We start from the raw sequence: 18,985 nt of genomic DNA, 5'->3' as shown, positions 1-18,985 counted from the left end.
CCACATCAATTGCCTCCACCTTACTCTTGCAATTTTCTCATTGGCTTCCCCCCTTTAGAGGGTACTTATACTGTTATCTGCTTATACCTTGCTCTATGTCTCTATGTCCAGTCTCAAATTCATCCAATATCCTTCCCTAATCTACTTGGTACTACATCATGTCCCCGTCTTTCTGCATAGTGTTTTAACCTGATTATTTATGTACGGAACCTTGGCTAAATCACAAAGCGACGAGGTCCTTCCCATACATAATGTGATATCTTATCTACTAATCTGTACTTGAATAATGTGACCCGGGAAACAACTCATCCACGACCACATTCTACTTATTTTTATGAAAGGTTAATACACACTTGTAGTCATTCCACTTTTAACTAGGCAACACTTGTATTCCGACGATAATTGTCTAAGGTTCTCTCGGAGTAGTAGCTTTATCCCAACCTATATCCTTTGTTTTTTGGGGTGAACGTAAGTTGCACCATTTATTCCTTAAGTTTGTCATTTTTATCTCTTGAGGGTTCTTTTATTTTTGGGGCGACGCTGTGTACACGCCTCATTCCTTTATACCTTATGCCCCTTTCCCGTACTGTGTACCCAACACAGGCTTTTAGCGTAGTCAACACATACCAAGTGCGCCTTACTAGCGGTCTTACTTTATCTCCGTATTATTGTACCACACCTTTAAATTCATACTTACATATCCCCTTTTTAGTTCATACTCATATTCAGTTCATGACATTTATCTAGGGTGCTTCGGTTAGAATTTCTTTCTCCAATTAGTTGGTGGAGAACTAATAAACTATTATCATAGAACCATTTCCAACCACCGTTAGAAGAAAACTAGAATCCCTTAAATATCACAGTATTTCTTAACACTTGACCCACATGGTCTCCCTCTGAGTTTCCTCGAGTCATGAACAACTTATCTAATTTACAACTAAGAGTTGGGGGCTTGGTACTTTTCAAGAGAAGTGAAACCCAATCGCTAGACATCTTACCCTTTAACCTGAGTTTTTTGTTCCTACAGCACAAATACGGCTGGAGATACCGTGGTCTGAACTATACTTCTTAGATAGGCTTTTGTTTCTCTAAAATAAAATTCTCAAGTAAAAAGGATGCCCCTTATCGACGAAATGGAGAGTACCTCCTATAGCTTTAGTTAAACATAATAGGGGTACTCAGTATCAACTTCCAAGACATATTAAGAATCTATGTTTCATTCTCTTTTCTTGTTCTGAGAAAATTTTGGCAGAGTTTCCTCTATACTCCTTGCTATCTCAAAGCATGCACGCAGAAAATACCAACAACGCCTCACAGGGCCAGCATATATATTGATATCATATCATATCACAGCCACACAGGGCTTTCAATATCATCTCATATCACAGCCACACAGGACTTTCAATATCAACAATAGTATAAAAATAATGGACTTACCTCGTATGTCCAACTTCGAACTGTATCTGTTGCACTTCCCTATCTACTTTTCCCTTCAGTTTTCGATATTACATTTCAATTTTACTTCAATACCTTACCCAACAGATATCTTTCGTGCCTTTGCTTACCTGCGTGCTTTGTGACTTCCAATATCGTCAATCATTTCCTTCCGTTGATGTCGTCCTTCTATTAAGATCCAAGGTTTGTATAAGGAGGTTTCCTATGACTTGGATCTATAGCACGATATCATAAGCCTCTTGTTTATAGATGTGGCATGCAATACATCGATAATCAAGACTCTACTAGACACGGTCTGTAGACACTCCAAGGACAAACTTCTCTGATACCACTTCTATCACAACCCAACCCCGTAGGCCGCGACTAGGGTCCGAACTGGACCCCCGTATACATATCTATCAGTTGTGGGCAAGTCAAACTATAAACAACATAATACTCTATATCAGAACCCGATTGGGTGATAATATTTTCATAAACCTATAGCCTCTTTTATTTGTATCACATTATGAAAGGGCATGAAAGCAGAGAAGGCTGCCATAACATAATATTACGTACCAATATCATATAGACCCAGCTGAACCAAAATGACATACAAAACCCACATATATATGTCTGCAGAACTCTAAAAATATTAACGATAACACATGGCGGGACAGGGCCCCTGCCGTACCCCTAAGTAAATAAAAGCAATTATATACATCAGCGGTCAGTATCAAAAATTAGGCTCCAATATAATAGAGCCTCTTCCAGCTGAGCTGAGCGGAATCCTAAGTTGACGGACTCCCAAAACCAGTATATGTACCTGCGAGCATGAAATGCAGCCCCCCGAATAAAGGGGGTCAGTACGACATATGTACTGAGTATGTAAAACATAACATAATACAACGGAAAGCATATTTGAAAAAGAGAAGCAGGTGATAAAATATCATATAAGAAACCTCTATATCTACACACTGTGAATCATAAAAGCATGCATGTTCAAATTATATAATATAAACGGCCCTTTTAGGGACCCTTGAATCATATCTATAGGACTATCATAGGCCCGGCGCCATCACCACCTTATTACATCACATCATCATATATATACATACGTACTGCCCTCTAGTGAGGGACTTAGTGAGTTTTTTATGTCATTGCATTATCATGTCCTCGTATAGCATACCTGGCCTTTTAGTGAGGGACTCGGTGGATAATGTAGTGAACTGCGCACGCGTACGTACCCGACCCGGGACTCAGTGATAGAAGGGTTACAGTATGCACGAGTAGAGTAGTGGGTAACCATATGCAATTTAAAACATTATCAAAGACTTGACTGTATAAGAAGATTAAGCTTTCGTCTGAGGACCCGAATAGTAGTGTAGTCATCTCGAGTGCCCTCTAAATGCCATTAGGGCTATATCAATTAGCATCTCGGGGACCCTAGACACGTACTAAAGTAATGCTAACCACTTAAGGAATCCGAAATACTTGTTATCATATAGTCTTTAAGACTTAGAGCCTGTACATTTGTTACCTCTTTAACATATAGAAGTTTCAAGGAAAATAGTTTAACTATTACACGAGTTCGATATCCAGAAGTAAATAGGAGATGCTTAGGAATGGAATTACCTCAGAGATTGTATCATAATCTACTTACGTCTAAGACATGCCAAAAAAAGGAAGAGGATAAGCTTTACACAGTCTATACTTTCCTTCATGGGGTTATTATGTACACATTTTGTACTCGGCCCATTATGGGGTTCGGTGAACAACCATGGCATCATACCCTCATTTTCATGCCAACTACCTCTCAAGAGAAAGGAAGGATAGGCTTACATACACCACTTCTTAACACGTGGAAGCCTTGAAAGGCAATACTCGACTGTTGTAGGGGTTCCAACATCAAGCAGTGGATGGGGATTATGAGGCGTACTTGGAGTCCTGGGAATGGGATTATCCCCACATTTCATATACAACCCACTTAAGGCTAAGACATGCCCAAAAGGAAAGAGAGATAGCTTTACATACCTCTTACGGATTACTCTTTATCACGTTCGCCTCGTCGTCCTTTGAACTTATTCAACACGAAAGAAATACGAATATCAACAACCCTTGACTTTTCAGCATCTTAAGTTGCACACGAGTATTCATAGAACTCATTTCCTCGCTTGTCTTCTCGACTAGTTCTTTAGTTAGTTAAGGAGTTAACGGAAATTGGGCAGCACCTCCCCTATAACATGCCCTATCCGAATTTCCAATTACATCCCTAATTACTAAATCCAACCAACAACAACAACCTGCAACATATATATAAGCAATTCACATTAACATTACACAATACAAACTCCAAATGACTCGCCCAAAATTACGATATCCAAAATAAGGATTCTAGTCTCTATTTCCCAAAACCTTCAACCATACAAAATGGAGGGTCGTGTGGCTGCAACCAGAAGCACCCACACCTCTTTTAGAATACTTTTCAGCCCTGCAACACACCACCACACCACCTACAACCGCAGCACCACAAGCACAACACCCAACTCGACTTCAATTTAACTATAACGACTTCAATTTAGATTGTTTCTAACGTCAACCATCTTTATGAAATTTTCATATACAAGACATGTAATACTCTTCATAATAACACCATAAGCTCCAAATTGGAAGGAAAGACCTTACCTTACCAAAACTCGCCAAAACTTACCTCGGAAGTTCCTTAACATGCTGAAAATTGGTGGGGCTGTTTGCTTCACTTCCTAGCTGCCCCAACCAGTAAATTTATGTTATTAACACCCTCAATTCATTGTAGGATACCTTAGATAATTAATTTATGGAGCGAAGCTTGGAGGCTTACCTTGGCAGCCCCTAGGTTGTAGCCCTCCTCTCTTCTTTCTCTCAAGTTTCTCTCCAACTTTTCCAAGTGTACAGCTGAAGAAATGACTCCTTAGTCATCATAAGATACATATATACATCTCCACGTGATCGAGGAACACCTTAGATAATTAATTCACGGAGAAAAATTGGAGACTCACCTTTTCTCTCCCAAATCCGCCACCTCTCTCTCTCTCTTAGCTTTAGGGTTTTCTTCTTTGTTCTTGGCTGAATTTTGGATAAAGAATAAGGTTATTAGTCACATAACATATATATATATGTTGGCTTAGGAGGTGACACGTGTTATCCCCTTAGGGTGACACGTGTCCAGCTCTTATTGGGCCAACACATCTATACATCCAATTTGTGGTTGCCACGTGGCAGGTGGGTCACCTACTTGACTCCAAGCAGGTGGGTCACCTGTTGCCACGTGTCACTTTCCCATGCTTCCACGTGGCGCCTCCTCTTGCTGCCACGTGGCGCTCTTTTTTCTCTTCGTGGGTTCGTGATCTCGTCTTACTTTACGAAACCGTGTACTCCTTGCTACGTTAGCTCGACTTGCATTTAAGTAGCTTAACTTTGTAAGACTTCCGAGTTGGTAGCTTCCGTAAGTAAGTCGAGTCCTACGACCCATTTCTTGGCTTCCAATTCCTTTCGAATTCTTATAACCTATTTCCAACCTTCCCTATTATGGAGCATCATATTCTCCCTTCCTTAGAGTTGTTTGATAATGTCGTGAATTATCCGGCTCACATGATAACTTCTAAGAAGCTTAAGAGACATTCCGAGGTCAAGAGTGTGGGGTGTAATAGATCTATCCACACCTCTAATTATATAAGTAATTATATAAGTGATATTATAAGATAAATTTTCAAGGTGAGTATCAACATGAAAAGCTGGCTTCTCAAGTGTGTCGTATAAGTTTCAAACCTGAAAAGGCCGGAAGTTGTCTCATAGTGATGTAAACCGATCCAATTCCTCATTTAGAGCCACTAAGACACTGACGTTTGGATCTTTTGATAAAACCATGGAAGCAATGGAGGTTGATTCTGAACCTAATTCTGGAGGTAATTCTTCTTCAACAATAATCTTATTGGTCAACTTGTTCATTCATTCTTCTTTTCTTCTTCTTTTGTATACGAATCCTCTATAATTGAGAAATAGGGCTGAAATAGGATTGAGACATAATTAATTGCTTAAAATTAGGGAAGGATGAAGCAAATGAACAAGGCAAAGCTAAACCCGTAATGGTAATACTGGTGGGAGCTCCAGGAAGCGGTAAGTCCACCTTTTGTGACCTTGTTATGCAAGTCTCTATCCGGCCTTGGGTTCGTATTTGCCAGGTTAGTTCCAATTTTTTCTTCTCTCCCTTTCTCTGTTATTTTGTTTTTCTGTGTATGTATGTAGACTATCTGTTCGATGAAATGCCTGAATGAGTTCCTATGTATGTTTGTAGAAATATCATTTTCTTAAAATGAAATTATGCGCGGGGAAATTAAATGAGTTGATCCTCATACACTGAACTCTGTCATTCCTTTTTGGGCCGGTTCTTGTACAATGTGCATGCCATTGTTGAAAGTTTCAAGGTGAATTAAGAAGGCTGCTTTCCATTTGGGTCCTGGGCTATTAATCTGCAAGTGCTATTTTTATGTAAATTGGCATTTGGTTCAATTTCACTTTCCCTAGAGCAGGCAAGTGTTCTATCACTTCCCTTTTACACTATTCTTTCCCATCACTTGTACTAGAAAGGAAGTGTTGTTTTGTAGTTGTCCAATCTGGCTAGAGTAGCTTAGCTTTGCAATTTCACATGTGTATGCAACAAATTTATGTTTTTCTTGCTGATTATTTGAATTTGAAGCATGTTGACATTTATCTTCTATGGAGTTTGTAGAACTGCCATTACACCTCACAGGTTATTAAATGGGGTACAATGGCAACGGCCAGCCATTATGACGTTACAGTCTCACTTTGGTAAATTGACCAGTTCTATTTGCCTATTGTAGGATACCATTGGGAATGGTAAGGCTGGGACAAAGAAGCAATGCTTGACAGCTGCAGCTAGTGCGCTAAACGAAGGAAAAAGTGTATTTATAGATAGATGCAACTTAGATAGAGAACAGCGTACCGACTTTGTGAAGCTTGTTGGCCCAGAGGTTGAGAAGCACGCTGTGGCACTTGATCTTCCAGCTAAGCTTTGTATATCTCGGTCGGTTAAGAGGACAGGGCATGAAGGAAACTTGCAAGGTGGGAAAGCTGCTGCAGTTGTTAATAGGATGCTGCAAAAGAAAGAGTTGCCTAAGCTGAATGAAGGATATGATCGAATTACAGTTTGCCAAGATGAAAAAGATGTTCAAGCTGCTATCAATACATACACTGCACTTGGTCCATCAGATAAGCTTCCACCAGGCTTTTTTGGCCAGAAGAACTCAGATGCCAAAGTCCAACTTGGTATAATGAAGTTCCTCAAAAAAAAGGATCCTCCTGGATGTTCTGATACTGTGATGAATGTCTCTCTGGAGAATACTCAATCTCATGCCACCAAGGAAAAGGACTCCAACCGAGTACTAGAAAGCTGTGAAGAACCGAAAAATGCATCTGTTGGCAGTAGCATTTCTTTAGAAAGTGCCCCAATACTTGCATTTCCATCTATTTCTACAGCAGATTTCCATTTCAATCTTGAAAAAGCATCAGATATAATAGTTGAAAAGGTTGAGGAATATGTAAATAAGCTTGGGAATGCTAGACTTGTCTTGGTGGATTTGTCTCAGAATTCAAAAATACTGTCCCTTGTCAGGGCTAAAGCTGCAGAGAAGAACATTGACTCCAAAAAGTTCTTTACATTTGCAGGGAATATAACTAAACTTTACTCAGAAGGAGGTTTGCACTGCAACGTGATTGCTAATGCCACTAACTGGTAATTCTCTGCGCCGTGATACTGTGCTAGTGAAAATGAGAAACTTGATGTAATTATGCAAGAGGCTTACCAGAAACTTCTCTTTTTCTTTCTGTTTGAATGTTCTGTGGTGGAGATTTTGTTTAGTGACAATAAAGTTGTGAGGGAGCTCAAGTGGTAATACATTAAGTTGATTTGTACTCCATCTTTTCGGGAGGCTCCAAATTTACCTTTAAGTTTGGATGCAAAAGAAAGTATTCTAAAAATTTCAATGAGATGAAGTGCTATTTTTCAAACGATAAACAGTTTTAAGGTTGGTTGATGGCATGTTAAACAAATGTAACAATGTGTAGCCTTGTGCCTGAAATAACCTTCTTTTGCCAGAGGTGCAATATGGTGGATACATATATCCAGCAGAAATCTACTTTCATGATTCATGTGTCAATTAGATACACATGCATGGTTTTGATGATGACTTGTGTGCATGCAAATCCATTAAACTAGCAGGGTGCTAGATAATCTTGCAGATATTTCGATTTTCTTACAATGTCCAGCAGGGCCTTGATACAAAGTAATTGTAATCTCACCAACTTGTTTTAATACAATATTCTGTCAACACATTTTTTCTGTGTTTTCACCTGAAGTGTTATCTTGCACAGATATTATCTGTTGTTAATTTTTTGCTTCCCATCTAAAAGCCAACTTTTTTCAGGCGACTAAAACCAGGAGGTGGAGGCGTAAATGCTGCTATATTTAGTGCCGCTGGTCCCGCCCTTGAAACTGCAACCAAAGCTAAAGCTGGATCCCTTAGTTCTGGAAAAGCTATTGTTGTCCCTCTTCCTTCCTCTTCTCCCTTGTTTAGTAGGGAAGGAGTTACTCATGTCATACATGTCCTTGGACCAAATATGAATCCCCAGAGACCAAACTGTCTCAACAGTGACTACGTCAAGGGCTGTAAAATACTCCGGGAAGCTTACTCATCACTTTTTGATGGTTTTGCATCTATAGTTAGGACTCAAGAAGAGCCGTGTAAGGATGATTTTGAAAAAGAATTTAAAGGAGAAGTTCAACTAGAGCAAAGTTCTAGAAATGGTGATCAGAAAGCCAAGCGTGAAGCTGTATGTGAAACAGACATGAACAAGAAGTATAAAAGCTTTGTGAAAGAACTTGGACCCAATGTTGGAAGTTCTGGTGATGGAAACACTGGTGGACAGACAAGACAGGCATGGGGCGCATGGGCTCAGGCTCTTTATGACACTGCAATGCATCCTGAGAGGCATAAGAATATAATAGAGATGTCAGATGATGTTGTAGTACTGAATGATCTTTATCCAAAGGTTATCTTCCTCTCGTCCTCATCCTGCTTTTTGGCCCTTCACCCTTGTGAATTTGACAGTTACATGTATGGTTTATTTTCTCTTGCAGGCTCAGAAGCACCTCTTAGTGTTGGCACGTGTTGAAGGTCTTGACCGTCTTGAAGATGTTAAGAAGGAGCACGTCACATTATTAAAGACAATGCACAGTATTGGCTTGAAGTGGGCAGAAAAGCTTCTATCTGAAAACAATTCATTGACATTCCGCCTTGGATATCACTCAGTACGTTGAACCATCTTCAAATGTTATGTAACTTTGCATTACATTATCTCTGTTAAAAAGATATTTTCAAAAATTTGTTAAGCTTTGTGTGGTGAGAAGTTCACCAGGCACCAGTCCACTAGAGAAACTGGTAATTTAAATGGAATGAGGTGGTTTTGGACTTTTGGTATTCATCTAATGGTGGTTATCATATAACAAAGGCCAGGTCAACATATCTGAAATGGAAAAGTTGAGTAAAGAGAACTTCTGTTTATATTGGTTGGGGTGGTACATACATGGGCCTGTCTTGGGTTTTGGATTTTTTACTAGGGTTCTTACACTTAGTTCTTTACTCAAGCCATGCCATCAAGCTCCTTGCAAATCCAAAGGTGGATTCAGGATTTAAATTCAATGAGTTCAACCTTTAAATTCTTACCTTTGAATCCAAGCGTTCAGAACTAAATTTTAATTGAAATTTTCGTATCTTTTCACATGTATGTTTATGCTAGGTGTAAGAAACACTAGGTCTCCCGCTGACATGATCCCTCCTTTGTTCAACCCCAATCATTTGTTTCTCTTCTTGATCCCTTCCCTCACATCGAGTCAAAATGCTGGAGTTGTTTTTCTTCTAAATCTCTTACTTTAATGAAGTTTTTTCCATGTAGGTTCCTTCAATGCGTCAACTGCATCTTCATGTGATAAGCCAAGACTTTGATTCCAATCATCTGAAGAATAAGAAGCATTGGAACTCATTCAACTCCCCCTTCTTCCGGGATTCGGTTGATGTAATAGATGAAGCTAGTCAAAATGGGAAGGCCATTTTGAAGGACGAGAATGTCCTTTCCATGGAGCTAAGGTGTCATCGATGTCGAAGTGCACATCCAAACATTCCTCGCCTTAAAGCACATATTAGTTCTTGTCAGTCATCCTTTCCCGCATTTTTGCTGCAAAATGGTCGTTTAGTTTCCTCAGAAGGTAAAGATGCAAATCACGGAGTTTAGACACTATGTTAAGCTGTTTGAAGTTGCTGGCAGCATATATATACACACACCAAATTGGGAAATAGTTTAGGCTGTTCGGTAGTTTGTGTGAACAATTTCCATTAATTTTCTGAACTTCCTGGTGACTTTCTTACTAGTGTCCTTTCTCAGCCAAATTACAATATTACCAACAAAGTCTTGAGTTGTGAAAATTCATCTTGAGATTTCATGGAGTATCATATTGGTTGTGATTTGTATTGAACTGACAGTGGTCTAGTATTTGCAGATAGTAAAATAGTTGTTTGTTTTATTTTAGGCAAAATCAAAGGCAACCCCCTAGGTTTCATTCCGTAACATACTAACACTCATAACAAATGTTTGTGTTATGTGTCAATTTTTTCAATTGATTAAAAAGAGAAATGTTAAGTGGGTTTATAGCTAATGGGATCTCCTACCTAATAGACTGGTTTTTGGGTTGAACTTTCTTGTTTGATCTATAATATTAGGACCAAAGCAAGATTGATCAATTTTCGGGTCCGCACTTGGAGTGCTGACCTGGAGCCTAGAGGGGTGCCACACGTGATCAACAAGGTCGTTGGTCCTCAAGCTGAAACAATTGTTATGGGTTAAGTGTGTTCAAAAATGTTTTTGGGGGAGAGTTCTAGGACGAGTCAGGCGGAGTGTATTAAAAACGTTATGGGGGTGCAAATTGAAGGCGCAGGACCATAGGGTGTGCGTCCTAGCCTTTGGGGCGTAAGCCCGCGTGTAAAAACGTATGTCCCCAGCTTAAAAATGTACATGAGCGTTAATTTTAATTTTTATTGTTTTTAAAGTATTTTTCCTATAAATTATATTTTTTAATATGGGTGTAATGATATTTATACTTTATACTATCATATTTTTAGGTTGTAGTTTTTTTTCCAAGATATACAAGTAAATAAAACAACTCTCATATAAATTACACTGCCATAAATAATTCTTTAGATAAATGTGCCTCAAACTAACAGGATAGAAATTTCATAATATTATGTTCTTTAGAAAACTTTATTAATTTTTTTGTCATTGCTCTTACTCTTTTTATCCTTTTCTTGTTTGAATATATAAACAATAATCAATACAAATATTAGTTGAGGGTGTGAAGGATTAGTAAATGTGGAGATGGATGATGATTTTATTTTAAAGATTATCTCGACTATTATCATCTTTTGTGTTATTACCTTTCTCAAATAACAATTATATTTTTTTTGTATTATTGGTGATTTTATTTAAATTATTTTGCAAAATTATTGAAAGTTTTACTTTTGCTTATTTTCTTAGTAATAAATTATAAATTTAAGGATATATGAGATATACACCCTGTAGATCTATGGGACTTTCTCCCCGTGTCTCGAAACTTACGCCTCACATAGTACTGCATAAAACGTCTCAAGTTTCTCCTCACGCCCCCGCCCTTAAAAACACTGGTGTTGATTATCCTGGATAGATTAAAAGGGTAGATGAACGGATGACTTGTTTAATGAAAGAGAGGATAAGTCGTCCTAAGTTAGATGATTCCTAAATAGAAGAGTAAATACATTAAAAACTCCTGAACTTGACAGCAAAACTTACTTTAGAACTTTAATTACACGGGCGTTTAAATACCCCCCATTAACATCTTTCAAGTCATTTTTTACAATCCTTACAACACCAGCCCAGTTGAAGGCTGGGTGTTGTTGAGCCACACGCCTTTTTATTTATAAATTATATAATATATAATCACTCATTCGTTCCCAGATTAAAACTCGACCCATTTTAACAAATACTCCTAAATGTCAAATCCAATTGACATTCTAAACAAACCAAACTAACTAAACCAAATCTATAAGACTAGCTCAGTTGATTTCATCGTATTGTGAAGGAATATTTTGAACTTGTGGTGTTTCTCAATGAAAACAAAGTTATTCAGGTTCGTAATGGTTGGTTGTAGCTTTTGAGTTTAGGGTTTTGCCTTGAAAGAATTTGATTTTCAATGAGTTTTAGGTTACATCTAAAGCTGACCTAAAACTTGATTTTTTGTAATCTTTTCAGTTTAACAATGGATGGGTATATCACTTGAGGTTTCATGGTGAGAAATTACAACAAAAACCTTGTATTAAGCATAATGGAGGTACTGTCACTTAGTATTTTGATGTGGATGTTGATAAATTCTCCTACTTCGAGTTTGTATTATGTTAAAGAAATTAAATATTATTATTCTTTTTGTATTGTTTATACTAAACCACCTAAAGCTCGTCACATTGTAGAAACTAAAAGTACTAGGGATATTATGGTTATTGTACCTCAGTTAAAAAATGGAGATATTATTGAATTCTATGTGACCCATTTGATTATAGAACCTGCTGTGGTCCCCCCTTTCTTTGAATATGTAAATGATGTGGGTTGAAAATCTAACCCTACTTTTGATAAAGGATCTAGTTAAACCTTTGAGGATAGTGAGGGTTTAGGATTTGAAGAGACTTTACAACCTCAAAAACCTGTTGGAAGAAACTTTTGCTGATGTTAGGAAAGAGTTGGGTGGAACTTTTGTTAGTGTTTGAGATCTAGAGGAGTTGGATGTAACTTCTTCTGTTGTTGCATCTGATACTCCAGTAGTTGAATCTGATTGAAAAAGTGAAACAGAAGCTAGTGAAGATTCATACTATGTAGGTTTTTTTGATGAAGGTGAAGATGAATATGGTAATGATGTTCATGAGGGGGTTAGAGTTCTTAGGAAAGAAAAAAGGGTTGCCAAAACAAAAAAGAGAAAAGAAAATGGCCCTAGATCTGAAGGAGTTGATTTAGAAAAAAATAGAGTTGATTTGGGATATGATGAGTAATTATCCAAAAGAAATACCTTAGAGGGTAAGATAGATGGAGATGAGCCATACTTTGATTCAAATGAAGCTTAGCTTTTAAATAGATACCGATGAAGATGTTGATGAGGAAGACGAGGTTAAACAACCTGTAAGAAGACAAAGAAAAGCAAAAAGAAATAAAATCACAGTTGTCAGTTAATAGTTTTGGGAGACTAATCTTTCTTTTGAAAGTGTTAAACAGTTTAGAGAAGCTATTACTAGATATGCAGTTCAAGAAGATGTTAAATTGGATAAATATGTTAATGAAACAACTAGGGTGAGAGTAAAGTGTACATCTGGTTGTCTATGATTGTTGTTTAAAAGTCACGATTCAAGAACATAAAATTTTTTGGTGAAAAATTATAATTCGGTGCACAATATAATGACACAATAAAAAATAAACTGATGAATTCAAAGTACTTATCGAAGACGTACAAGTATAGAATTATTTTTGAGCCTGGCATTAGAGTTTTTTAGTTGCAAAATTTAGTGAAGAAAGAGTTAGATGTGTATGTTGGGAGGACTATGCCAAGAAAAGTTAAAAACATTGTGTTACAAAAAATTATGGGTGATCCTGTGGAGGATTTTAAAAGAATTCTGAATTATTGACATGAGCTATTAAAGACTAATCCAGGCAGTACATGTGTAGTGAGGCTTAGTGAAGAAATCTTTGAAGGTGGAAGAAAAATGTTTCAATCATTTTACATATGCTTGGATGTTTGAAGAGGGCATTAAAAGTTGGATGTAGAAGATGTATCGGATTGGATGGTTGCTTTTTGTAAGGTGTTTTCAAAGGCCAATTACCTGTGGCTGTTTATAAGGATGGGCACAACCAGATGCTACCGCTAGCATGGGCAGTGGTTGAAGTTGAAAACACATCCACTTGGAGATGGTTTGTCAAGTTTTTAAGGGATGATCTTGAGCTTGGAGATGGATATGAATTAACAACCATTACTGATATGCAGAAGGTATTTTTTTTATTCATTAGAGAATCAACGTTTTATAACTACATTATGTATACTTATATTGTATAATATCTTTAAATTTTGATGAAGGGTCTTGATAATGTTATTCAATATATTCAGTTAAATGTAGAACAAAAAATATGTGCAAGACACGTTCTAGATAACTATCCCAAAGAGTGGAACGACATTGAAAAAAGAAACTACTTTGGAGATTTGCCAAATCTACATATGAGAAAGAATTGAGAAAAAATCTTGATCATATGGACAAGTTAGGAAAGAATATATGTGAAGACCTATTGTGGTACAATATAGAGAGGTAGTCCAAGGTATACTTCAAATTTTTAAGTTGTTGTCATAGTGTTGACAACAACATGGTTGAAAGCTTTAATTCATGAATTTTGGGGCCAAGACATAAAACTATTATCACAATGCTTGAAGAAATAACGGTCAAAGTAATGAGAAGAATAGAATAACTGAGGGAGTTCTCTGATACTTTGATAATTGATATTTTGCCAGTAGCCCTAAAAGTGTGCAAAAGAACACAACAAAGTCAATGAGGTGTAACCTTGAATGAAATGGTGAATTTGGTTTTGAGCATAAAGACAACGTAGGTAACACATTTATAGTGAATCTGAGGAACAAAACTTATACTTGTAGATCTTGAATGCTAAAAAGTCTACCTTATTGTCATGCAATAGTTGTACTTTATTTTAGAAGATTGGAGCTCATTAACTATGTTGCAGATTGGTATAGCAATGAGACTTACCTCAAGACCTATAGTCACTTCATTCATCCAATTACCAATATGCAGGTATGATCACAGTCAACCAATCTTTTTGTTATACTACCTGATATAAGAAAACTGCTAGAAAGACCTAGAAAATGTAAGAAGAAGTAGCAGAATGAAAATAAGATAGGTAAATTATTCAAAAAAGGTGTTCACATGACATGCAACCGGATTGTCATTTGAATGATCAAGGTAATATAGACAGAGAAAAAGGAAGAGCAAGATGGACAAGTTCAGAAAGATAAGCGTTGCTTCTTTTGCAACACCAAATGAATCAAAACCAACTATGAGGAGAGGAACGGGTCAATCAAGAGGTTCTACCAAATAGGTAACTCTTAATTAGTTATTTTACAACTGAATCAATATTTTTTTCACTTAATTACTTATGTTATAGGCTACTTCTACTGATGTGGCTGGTGCCACTGAAATGGGAAGAGGGACTAGCGTTGCAACTAATGTTTCTAGTGTCACTAGAAGGGGAAGAGAGATTGGTGTTGCTGCTAATTTTCCTGGTGTCATTGAAAGGGGAAGAGGGGCTAATGTTGGTGCTGAAGTTCCTGATGTCACTGAAAGGCGGAAGAAAGGAAACTTAAAAGTCCAAGAATGATTAGAATGGGAGTACTACATACACAAAGTGGTTTTATAATCCACAATACAAGTTCTCTTAATTATTTTTCACACTTCTCAATTTAAACATATCAATCATTTAAGACAATATATTTTTGTGAATCTAGCGTGAAATGCCTATGAAATCCTCTACAGTGACTGAAAATCTTGGGCATCATAACCAAGATCATGTGTGAAATGGAAAAGAAAGGTTGTTGTAACCCAACATGGTCTTTATGTAATGACCCTGAAGGTCATTTTTGAATTTTTTGATAAAATTATCATTTTACCCCTCTCGTTAGTTGTCCTGGTCACTTTTGGTTGGGTCTGAAAGTTAGTTTTTGGAAATCTTGTGAAAAGTTGAGGTTTTGCTTGAGAAATGAGTTTTAAAGGCTTAAGTTGTCAAATTTTGAATTTCGGAGTTATTTGGAGTTTCGAGTCTCGAAATAGAATTTTGTTGATTCCATCAGTTCTGAAATAAGGAATTTTTTCTAGGAGAGTTGTCAAAATCATATTTGGAGTTAAAACGTGGAATTTAGGTCCGAAGTTGGAAATTGAGTTAAAGTTTGATCCAAGTTTGACTTTGGTCAACATTTGGGTTCGGGTGCTCAAATTGGATTTCTAATGATTCTGATAGTTTTGGAAGGTGATTCTAATTCTAGAAATGGTTTCGTTATAATTTTTAGAGATTCCGAGGGTATTTTGGGTATTTCAAGTGCCAAAACTAGTTTAGTTGCGACTTATTGGATTTCGGGTCAAGGAGGCGTCAAATTTAAAATCTGATGATTCCATTGAGTCTGAAACATCGAATTTAGTGGGGTTTGGGGCGAGGTTTAAGGTGTTTTCACTATTTTTATCATTTCCAAGCTCGGTTTAGGCGATTTCTTTGAGATTTTCATAAAAAAATCTTGGGTAATGTATTTCTAACACTCTCCTTCAATTTCCATTGAATATTTTCGAATTGTAACTTCAAATTATGGATTTCAAATTGGAGATTCTGAGTTTTCTTGAACATGAACTTTTGAAGGAGAAATTGTGATTTTGAACTCGTTTTAACCTCGTTTTTGAAATGGTTTTCACCATTAGATTTATAATTAGTTGAGGAACATTTTTATCTAAAAATAACCAGATTTCGAGTTTGATTTGTTGATATAAAATTTTTGACCATTTACCCTTTTCACCCGAATTACTTGATTTTAGTGTTGATATCTTTGAAATGTGATTGTGAGTCTATATTTTATTATATTTTTATGATTGGAGTATCGTCGGAGAGGAAAGGTGGTAATTTTAGATTGTTCGTGATTTTTGGCTAAGGCAAGTGAAATTCTAACATTTGTTAAGTATGTTGAATCTTGTATTTTCCTATGTAAGGGGACTAGGGTGTGTAGGGTCATTAGATTGAATTAAATTATATGAGTTGAAGAGTAATAGTAGAAATTCGAATAGGGTTAATTGTCTAAGTGTTGTGAACTACGGGTCATTGATCTATTGTGTAAGTATAGATTATAGTACATCCTATGTGAATATTTATCCTATTTCACTCATTATTTGTGCATATATTTTATCTGTGATGGCTGAGAAATGATATGAGTGAGATATTGGATATTGGAACCAAGGTTTCTACCGGTAGAGGTAATTTGCTGAGGTTTCTTCCGGTGGCCGAGGTCTTTTTTAGTGGATACATGGTCTATGTGACGCCTCCATGGATTCCGGTTTGAGGTGATCAGCAGATGTGTATCATAGGATAGACATGCATCATGATATTTGACATTACATTTATATCTATTTCATCCTGTGATTGATTATGATTTGAAATTTCCTGTGTTTGCTTGGATATGGTGGTGAGAACGTATATGTACTTTCTATTTGTGGACTATCTAGTATTCTGGTATAATTGTGATATAAAATTTATAGATTGGGCTGTCAAAGTGCAGGTGTGTAGTTGTGGAGGATTGTGGTTGGGATGTCAGGAGTACCTGTATTACACATTGCTTTACTTAGGGTTTAGTTTCCATTTTTCTGAGTACCATGTAATTGGTGCTCACCCCTTTTTTCTACATCTATGTAGGATTTGAGCCTGGTAGCTCCAGCTCTTAGTACTTTTGTTGATTGGGCCGAGCTTCTGGACACGTGAGAAGTAGCAGCTTGTCTTCTTCAGCACTCTCGTCATCCTTTTACTTTATGCTTTGTTCTACTTAAGGACTGGGACAGATAGACTTGTATCTTTTTCATTTCTGTTGAAATAGTGGCTTGTACATGTGACATCAAGTCTTGAATAGTTGAGAATCTATCTTTCACTTATCCTTATTTATATTATATTAGACTTTACATTTCTACTTTTATTTTGGCTTATTTTAAATTATTCAGACTCTTAGGCTGACTCGTCTTGGTGGGTTAGGCGAGTGCTATCACACTCAATTCTGGATTATGACAAATTGGTATCAGAGCCCCACGTTTATAGGTCTCACATATGTACAAGCCCAGTCTAGTAGAACCTTGAGGATTGATGCATAGACGTTCATTACTTATCTTCGAGGGGCTGTGGAGATTGTTAGGAAATCCCCTCATTTCTTGATTCTTTATCATGCATCCTTAATCCGATCTAATTCCTATCATTTCACTCTGTTCTCTCTCTTATAGCGATGACTCGTTCTTGGTCTTGTGTGGGAGGAATTAAGGTATCATCGCTTAGTGTTAGTATCGGATCTAGCATTGAGGCCGAAGTGATATATTTATGGGTAGGATGTGTTGTCAGACTTGGAATGATCTGTAACTCAAAAGGGATGAGTAAGGTTGTGGTTCAATAATATGTTTTGAGGTTATGGCATTGAAAGATGAACAATTGTTAAGAGACTTCATGAATATCTCATCTTGTTTGGTTAGTTATTCAGCAATAAAAAATAGCATTGGTATGGCTTATTCGACATCTAAAGTGGTTTGATAATGAGGAATTGTATAATTAGGGGAATGAGTATGTGCTGAGTACTATGACTTTGGGGACTATAGACTATTAAATTCCTCATAATAGGATAGGTTGCATGGTGTATGATGATGTTACGTCAATTGAGACTAGAATTTCTACGACAATTTTATAGAGTGGGTACATATTAGGAAAGGTTATGACACGTCTACTGTTGAGATACCTGTGTTTACTTAGGTGAGGTTATGGGCTGTGTTGCTTCTACTATCGACCTGGCTTATGGAATGATGCATACCTCTTTCGGCCAGAGACTAAAATGCTCTGGTAATGTTTCATATTTATTTAATAGGTATAAATGTGCGGGCTATTTGAGTATTACCTTCTCAATGGATATGATGTGATATAGTGGTAGATCTTGCAGATATTCGCGATGTGGTACAAGTGATTCATGGAAACAGAGATAGCTATGGAGTTATCAATTGTTTTACCTACTCTGGTAACAAGGTTGATGTTGCATTCGCAGTTGAGATATCATGTAGTTGTTACTATGAACGCTTGGATTAAGCATTATTTATAAAAAAAGTTATAGTGGTGGATTGAGTGAATCGATCTTGTTCTGTTTCTTTGACAAGGTGTGACATTTGAGTTGACATGGTTAAGTTGGGAATTGATGACTTCATGATAATCCAAAAGGAGTAGACTGATATTGAAATGAAAAGTTTATGGGGAAGGAAAGTCCCAACGATTATACCTGTGTGAAAGGAAAGTAAGTATACCAAAGAGAAAGTACATATGAGAATTGGTTAATTCATGGAACTCGACTGTACTACGAGTTTGAGGTATCACGCCGATGATAGTATTAACTTTGTGATAATGGCAAAGGTTGTTAAGTATGGTAATAGAGTTCGAGATGGACTATGATTAGGGTGCAACTATATGGTAATGGCTTTCGGTTAACAGGGTCCAATATGATAATAACAACCTGCGAGTATCGAAGGTTGTGGTTGCCACCACTTGATGAGTAGTGTAGACATATGAAAGGTGGTATGATATATTGGAAATTACTTGAGTAGAATCG

At 37.0% G+C, this 18,985-nt stretch overlaps 1 protein-coding gene and 1 long non-coding RNA gene across 3 annotated transcripts; both read left to right on the top strand.

Annotated features, from left to right (window-relative positions):
- Positions 1-5,165: 5,165 nt before the first annotated feature.
- On the top strand, positions 5,166-10,071 carry LOC129882428 (transcription factor bHLH140). 2 transcript variants are annotated; one of them, XM_055956720.1, is made up of 6 exons: positions 5,166-5,375; positions 5,520-5,651; positions 6,312-7,222; positions 7,914-8,538; positions 8,627-8,797; positions 9,442-10,071. In XM_055956720.1, the coding sequence occupies exons 2-6, from the start codon at positions 5,556-5,558 to the stop codon at positions 9,775-9,777; spliced, it is 2,139 nt and encodes a 712-aa protein (XP_055812695.1). In that variant the 5' UTR covers positions 5,166-5,375; positions 5,520-5,555; the 3' UTR covers positions 9,778-10,071. The 2 variants fall into 2 exon arrangements, with proteins under 2 accessions (XP_055812695.1, XP_055812694.1); XM_055956719.1 differs by having other exon boundaries at positions 5,515-5,651.
- Positions 10,072-11,823: 1,752 nt separating this feature from the next.
- LOC129881560 (uncharacterized) lies at positions 11,824-17,317 on the top strand. The gene is made up of 2 exons (XR_008765614.1): positions 11,824-11,902; positions 17,056-17,317. It is a non-coding gene; the product is annotated as an uncharacterized LOC129881560 (long non-coding RNA).
- The last annotated feature ends 1,668 nt before the right edge of the window (positions 17,318-18,985 follow it).

Source organism: Solanum dulcamara, chromosome 3 (genome assembly GCF_947179165.1).
Source record: "Solanum dulcamara chromosome 3, daSolDulc1.2, whole genome shotgun sequence".
Lineage (NCBI taxonomy): Eukaryota > Viridiplantae > Streptophyta > Magnoliopsida > Solanales > Solanaceae > Solanum > Solanum dulcamara.
This window is presented reverse-complemented; position numbering and strand designations above follow the sequence as displayed.

Excerpts from the sequence above, each read along its gene's own strand:
- LOC129882428 (XM_055956719.1), top strand. The coding sequence starts at position 5,336 with ATGGAAGCAATGGAGGTTGATTCTGAACCTAATTCTGGAG. Across the intron at positions 5,652-6,311 it reads CTTGGGTTCGTATTTGCCAG|GATACCATTGGGAATGGTAA; the intron begins GTTAGTTCCAAT and ends TGCCTATTGTAG. Across the intron at positions 7,223-7,913 it reads ATTGCTAATGCCACTAACTG|GCGACTAAAACCAGGAGGTG; the intron begins GTAATTCTCTGC and ends AACTTTTTTCAG.